Below are 7,109 nucleotides of genomic sequence, written 5' to 3' on the forward strand. Positions count from 1 at the left end.
AGCACTGGAGGGCTGATTGGTATCGACGCGCTGTACGCGATGACGACGCAGCATGAACATCGCCTAGCCCTGAAAATTGACAGTGCCGGAGTGGGGCGCACACGTACATCGCCGAGTGTGCGCCACCAAAAATTCACATCACAATATCGCTGAGCGTCCAATGATTGATGCCGATCTAATCAATTTGAGGTACTATATGTCATATTACTATTCCCTACTCCCCGCAAAGAAAAATTCACTATTCCCTACAATTTCAAGTAAACCTTCGTGCTTTGAGGAAGAAACAATTTGATAAAAGTAGTTGCCAAAATAAAATTCTTGAAGCTGAGAAGGACTTTCATGTTAAATATTTGTTTGCTTTGCTTGATATGAACCACTTCACTGAAGTAAAGGATTTAAGAAAGTCACGGTGTTTAAAGATTTATTCGGATTACCGTGCATGTGATTGTTCCATCTTAGATATAAAAAAGCTTTTAAATTTTGAAATTATTATTGAACCATTTGGAATAAACAATGCCTGAAAGAGCTTAAATGGTTAGACAACATTATGCATCAAGAAGTGGATGACATTGACTTCGACATCGACACAATCATAAGTCACTTTACATTGAAGAATCTTAAAAAAAATTGAAGATAATGTGCATTTGATGTTTATATTAAGGATCCCAAATTTTATGTTCACCCCGGCCCCCAAAATCTCAGGACCGGCCCTGCCACCACTGTGCTCAGCCACTGCCCGTCGACGTGCGAGTTTACGGCTGTGCTTTTCTTACCGGCCGCGTCAGCGTCATCACGAGGTTAGGTTAGGTCAGGTCAGGTTAATTATCGGGGGCACGCACGTGGTGGCCACGCGACGCGTGCGTAGCGTAGTACGACGCCTTTTCCCCGCGACGCGCGCGGACCCGTGAACGTGCGGCTCACCTCGTCCCCGCAGGCCCTGTCCCCCTCCACCCTCCCCCGCCGCGCGCGGTGCATGCACCTCCGGCCCGGAGAAATCCCGTGTATATCGCTCGCTCCGTCTCTCTCGCCGGCAGGCACCTTTGCTTATCTTTTCTGGCCAAGTGTACCGCCTTCTGTCTCCGGGTCACCGCCCCCTGCAGGACAAAGGAGAAGAACCTGGCCAGAGTTTTATCGGTCTGTACGTCCCCATGGCAGGAGTAAATCTATTTTTTAAACCAAGGCTGCGTGGAGGCGTGTGGCGTTGTGTATCCGCACTCCCCGGGCAGCTGCTGGCAGGTGGTAGTACCTGGGCGACGCGCCGTGAGACGTAAGTCGTCTCGTGTCTAGCCATGTAGCGGGTTGAGAACTTGTGACCCGGAGGATTTCTGCCTACACTTTGCTTCCAGAAAGCGTGTCGCTTCGGGAAGTACGCTCACCTAATGCGTGAGGAAATCTCATTCGGCATCGGTTGTGCCTGGAAAGCTTGTGGTTCGGCGCAGGCATTTTTGCCTAGCAGAAATCTCGCGGAAAAAGGCCGACTTTTATGTCAAGAATCACGACTGGCTCATCACGGAAAAGAGGACCGCGCAGTCCAACGTCTTTCTGCACATGGTCTATAGCAATAGACTTCAAGAAAAAGGAACCGATGTTCTCAAAAGAAAAGGGATGATATACTAGTTTGGTTTGGCTACACTCTTCCTTGAATAACATGTCATGTGGCATTGAGAAAACATGTCATGTGACACAGTAAGGGCATCTCTAACATTTGTATACAATTTAACAACCTAAACCACCTTCCAATCCCCCGCACTAACCCCCGCGACCGTTCCCGCACCGGGCGACTTAGTCGGGTCGCTACCCTAGCCGCCCCCGAGCCCCGATCTACTCCCTCCTCTCCTCCCATCGCTGTCGCATGACGCCGCCGGGCTAAACCCAGGGGCAGATGGCGGTGGCGGGGGTCTCTTCTTCTTTCCCATGGCTTGGGGTGGGGCGAGGCCCTTGGCATGTGGAGGTGCAGCTAGTCGAGTCCTGCGGCTCCGCTGCCGGCCCTGCTTCGCGATGATGCGAGCGGCTCTGCGGCTGGTCGGATCTCGAATCGGCGGCGACAAGGAGGGCCTGGTGGATGGATTGGCTGTACATGTGGTCTGGCTTTCGGTCAGATCAGATCTGGCCGATGCGACCTGCTCCATGCACGACGGCGATGGTCGGTGGCGGTCCCGTGCACACGAGGTTGGCTGGAGGTTCCTCGAGCGGATCCGGGTGAAACCCCTGCTCTTGGCTCGTTGCCAAGCTAGTGATGGCAGCGTTTTCTGCGTCGTTCCTTTCTTGAAGGCATCGTTGTGGAGAAGGTCTAGACCAGTATCCACCACCTCTAGGGGAAACCCAAAATTAGTTGATCGGATGACGGCAGCGCTCTTGTGTCGTATCCCTCTTGGGGGCGTCATTCTGAAGGTATGCATTGGCTCAAGAGACCAGTGGACGATATCTGCAGGGGGCGTTCCATGTGACGCATCAACGATGTGGAGTCTCAGCGGCGTGGCGCGGTAGGGCATTGGCGACGGATGTGTGATGATGGACGTGCGTAAGAAGGAGGTGTTGTCTGGCGCCGATAGCAGGTCTCGCAAGGTCAATGCGTCAGTATTTGTTTTGAAGATGGATCGATAGAAGACGATGGCGACGACCTAAGTGTGTCGGACCGGTTTGTGCCCAGATATGGTATGTGGCTTGGTTGGGAGCTCCGTCTTTAGATGTTAGGCTTAGGTGAGAGCTCTTGGTATCCGACTCACACTTTCTGCCCCCTTCATTAATGGATAGGAGTAGCGACGGATGTTGCCAAGATGATGGCTTCATACATATTGATGTAATACTATGTAAGGTCTTTGTGAATAATTAATAAGTGGATGCATGCACCTTCCAGATGCAGAGGCCGGGGGTCATCCTCCTTTTCTAAAAAAAGACCACCTTCTGAAATTTAAATCCTAATAATTTGAAACTATCCAATGAAAAAAGAGTTAAACTTTTTGTGAGGTTTGAGTGCATATAATCCTTCTCCTGAACTTTCCAAAGCTCTTTTGCATAAACAACAATTGAATTTCATTTCCAAAAACATTTGAACTTAATTAAATATCACGTAATATAAACTCCAAGTTCGTCAAACACAATGCTGCACATACTTAAGCATAGTACTAAACATATACTTTTAATGTAAACCAAATGATTAAGCATAATTATACATATACTCTCATTAATTCTTCTTCAACTCGATTCCGGAGAAGTACCTATTGTGCTCCTTGGAAGTGTGCATGCTAGTCGTATTTCTTGTCAGTTTCATCCATTTGCGCCCTTTGGGATATCCCTCTCGGCATTCTTGCCCTTATATGTAGTCTAGGCAACCTTTTCCTGGACAATCCTGACCTCACTTCCAGCCCCTCCATGGGAAGGCAACATGTGGGAGCTATGGCGGGGCTGTGGAAGGCCAATGGCGGTCGAAGCAGCGGTTGCCGGGAGGGCTTCACGGAGAGGTGGCAGTTACAGGAAGGCGGCGAAACGCTCACAGAGAGGTGGTAGTTACAGGAAGGCGGCGAAATGCTCACAGAGAGGTGGCTATGGTCGGAATGTAAGGTGGGCTACGGATGGGGGTGACAACAAGAACATGAGCGAAGAAGACTGTGTACAAGATCCGGCTAGTAACATGCAATATACTCCCTCCGTTTTCAAATATAAGTTTTTTTAGAGATTCCAACAAGTGACTATATACAAAGCAAAATGAGTGAGTCTATACTCTAAAATATGTCTAGATACATCTGTATGTTGTAGTCCATTTAAAATGTCTAAAAAGACTTATATTTAAAGAACGGAGAGAGTATGTTTTGCCTAGTATTAATATGCAATACAATTAATATTTACCTGATATTAATATGCATTGCATTGCATGTAGCAGCGTTGGTGCCAAGCTCAGAGATATTTCGCTATCTTTTCAGTTTTGTCATGTCGGTCCTTACATGACTTGTACTTTGATCTTTGTGATAGGAATGAGACACGTATTACCATAAAAAAATTAGCAGAAGAAATGCCCTTTTTTTAGAGTATAGAAGAAATGGCTTGTGATGCTCAGGACCGGAGCAAGCTCTCCGGCGCAAACCCAATCAAGAGCCTCAGCCGTCGATCCCACATCAGACGGCCACGACCATGCCCCACCCATCTCACCAATCACCCGCGCACACGCCAGTAGTGCGGTCGCCCCGGCGAATCTCCTGACACGTATATATGCGCGCCACTCACCCCGCACCGCAGCGACGCAAAGCGCGCAACCCCATCATCACACACCACACCAACCGACCCGTCTCGTCTCGCGTTCCACTCTTCTTTCTTTTGTTTCGCTCCGTGGTCCCACGTGCTCCCAGCCATGTGCGGCGGCGCCATCCTCTCCGACATCATCCCGCCGCCGCGCCGGGCCACCGGCGGCAACGTCTGGCGGGCGGACAAGAAGAAGCGGGCCAGGGCCGATGCCGCCGCGGGGAGGCCCCGCCGCGCGCCCGAGGAGGAGTTCGAGGAGGAGGGCGACGCGGAGTTCGAGGCCGACTTCGAGGGGTTCGTGGAGGCGGAGGAGGAGTCCGACGGCGAGGGCAAGCCCTTCCCCGTCCGCAGGAGCGGCTTCTCCGGAGGTAAAAGAAAGGATCCCTGTGCGCCGCGCGTCGATTTGGGTGGTTTTGTTGCTCTGTTCTGAGATGAATAGCCGGTTTCTTGGGCCCGTCCTGAGATAGATAGATCCGGCGTTTAGGTCGCCGGTCGGGAGATCCGTTTAATTGCATGCTCTGGTCAGGATTTGGGGGGATAGATTTGGGTTCTTAGGTGGGTTGGTGGTTGGAATCGCAGGATTAGCTAGCTGTATTCTCGATCTGTGCTAAATTTCTGCAAATGCTCGTTGCAACTTACCCCGATTTCATGTCTAAACTTTTGCTTTGTCATGTGACTCCGATGAGGAGAAAAAGATCTTTGATGCCACACTGTTTAGATGAGCTTGATATTTTTTTAATGAAAATATGGTGCTGTATCCCCCGCAAAGAAAAAGAAAAGAAAATATGGTGCTGTAGCTGTGGCTTGTTCTGGAGAATTTTATCTCCCGTGCCCCAGGGATTTCTCTGCACTTAGGTTCTCTGTAATTTTTTGAGGGGGAAATCTTCTCTCATGAATCATGGCAGACAATTTTGTGTGAATTTGTGCACGACAAGAGTCGAACGATCCCGGCACGACAGGGAGAATCCAGCCACGCATGCATGCGAGTTAAAAGGAAACAGCCGCCCGATTCCATGGTCGTGTCCAAATCCGATAGCAATTGTCATGTGTGGAGCAGTTTTGATTTTGTGTTAAATCGTTCTATGCTTTGTTTTGCATCATTAATGCTTATAGTCTAATTCCTCGCTAATTTTTTCAAAGGAAGAGTAAGAACAATTGATGCTTTTTATTTGAAGTAGTGAATGCCTCATTTTTATCTGTTTAAGATCAACCGTCTCATCTTTATCTCACTGCTACATTCAGATGGATTGAAGGCAACTGCTGCTGGTGATGATGACTGTGCTTCAGGGTCTGCTAAAAGGAAGAGAAAGAACCAGTTCAGGGGCATCCGCCGCCGCCCTTGGGGTAAATGGGCTGCTGAAATAAGAGATCCTCGCAAGGGTGTCCGTGTCTGGCTTGGCACTTACAACTCTGCCGAGGAAGCTGCCAGAGCCTATGATGTTGAAGCTCGCAGAATTCGTGGCAAGAAGGCAAAGGTCAATTTCCCAGAAGAAGCTCCTATGGCTCCTCAGCAACGCTGCGCTACCTCTGTGAAGGTGCCTGAGTTCAACACCGAACAGAAGCCAGTACTCAACACCATGGGCAACGCAGATGTGTATTCCTGCCCTGCTGTTGACTACACCATAAATCAGCAATTTGTGCAGCCTCAGAACATGTCGTTTGTGCCTACAGTGGATGCAGTTGAGGCCCCTTTCATGAATTTTTCTTCTGACCAGGGGAGCAACTCCTTTAGTTGCTCAGACTTCAGCTGGGAGAATGATATCAAGACCCCTGACATAACATCTGTGCTTGCATCCATTCCCACCTCAACAGAGGTCAATGAATCTGCATTTCTCCAGAACAACGGCATTAATTCAACGGTACCTCCTGTGATGGGTGATGCTAATGTTGATCTTGCCGACTTGGAGCCATACATGAAGTTCCTGATGGACGATGGTTCAGATGAGTCAATTGACAGCATTCTAAGCTGTGATGTACCCCAGGACGTGGTCGGCAACATGGGCCTTTGGACCTTCGATGACATGCCCTTGTCTGCTGGTTTCTACTGAGGGAATGGAGGTCGCTGGGTGCCTGTATATATAGACAAAGGTTAGGCATATGCTATGCTGGAAATAAACTCATTGTTATGCACTTCAATTTCCATTTCCATTTCATTGATCATTATCTTTTATCTGTTTCAGGAATAAGTATTCTGGACATCAACAAGTGCTTGTGTCTGGTGCCTCTAGAATCGAGCAGTAGCGATGTCAGTCTATGGTTATGTCTAGCTTAAATGGTCAGGAGACCGAAGTCTTTTGCAATAGACCTCTGTCTTCTGCCCCCAGACTATATTATATCTATATATGAAACCAGTATGTGATGGGAACTCTTATTTTGTATTCCTGTTTCTACCTTATTGTAATTGCTACAAGTGGCTGTAAACCTTTTAACTTTGAAGCCAGTGTTTGGTATGTCGTGCTTATTTTCTTCAATACGCTAGTTCATCATTTGCTGCCATACTGAAAGTCTTTTGGAGTATCCTGCCATGGTTGTTAGTGTAAGTGACATGGCATAAATATATGGTATCATACTGGGCCAGAATCCTCCAAAGTTTATCAAAGTATACCTTTACTTGTAACAGTGTTCTAGCACAAGTTGCAGATACCGAGGCCGAAGACTAGGCGTGTGAATCAAATGACCCGACGTCTAAGCTTTGTTGAACTAAGGGAAAGTCTAGGATAACTGCTATGCAGCGAATCAGTTCCTCTCCCAAAATCATACTAAGTGCTTCAGATGTCTAGATCATTGCTTCCGAGGGGTATCCAACACATTTGCCGAAATAGTCCCGCGACCCAGAGATTTCACCAGAAACTTCAGGGTTTGCTACAGCGGTT

General features: G+C 48.4%; 1 protein-coding gene across 1 annotated transcript; it reads left to right on the plus strand.

The window, feature by feature from the left end:
* The first annotated feature begins 4,242 nt into the window (after nucleotides 1–4,242).
* Nucleotides 4,243–6,709, plus strand: LOC119332344 (ethylene-responsive transcription factor 1-like). The gene is made up of 3 exons (XM_037605527.1): nucleotides 4,243–4,604; nucleotides 5,479–6,324; nucleotides 6,417–6,709. The coding sequence occupies exons 1-2, from the start codon at nucleotides 4,346–4,348 to the stop codon at nucleotides 6,282–6,284; spliced, it is 1,065 nt and encodes a 354-aa protein (XP_037461424.1). The 5' UTR covers nucleotides 4,243–4,345; the 3' UTR covers nucleotides 6,285–6,324; nucleotides 6,417–6,709.
* The last annotated feature ends 400 nt before the right edge of the window (nucleotides 6,710–7,109 follow it).

The sequence above is a fragment of the Triticum dicoccoides genome, chromosome 7A, assembly GCF_002162155.2.
Source record: "Triticum dicoccoides isolate Atlit2015 ecotype Zavitan chromosome 7A, WEW_v2.0, whole genome shotgun sequence".
Taxonomy (NCBI): domain Eukaryota; kingdom Viridiplantae; phylum Streptophyta; class Magnoliopsida; order Poales; family Poaceae; genus Triticum; species Triticum dicoccoides.

Bases quoted from the DNA above. Each gene is read 5' to 3' on its own strand.
- LOC119332344 (XM_037605527.1), top strand. From the start codon at position 4,346: ATGTGCGGCGGCGCCATCCTCTCCGACATCATCCCGCCGCCGCGCCGG. The intron at 4,605-5,478 runs GTAAAAGAAAGG...TGCTACATTCAG, and splicing joins CAGGAGCGGCTTCTCCGGAG to ATGGATTGAAGGCAACTGCT.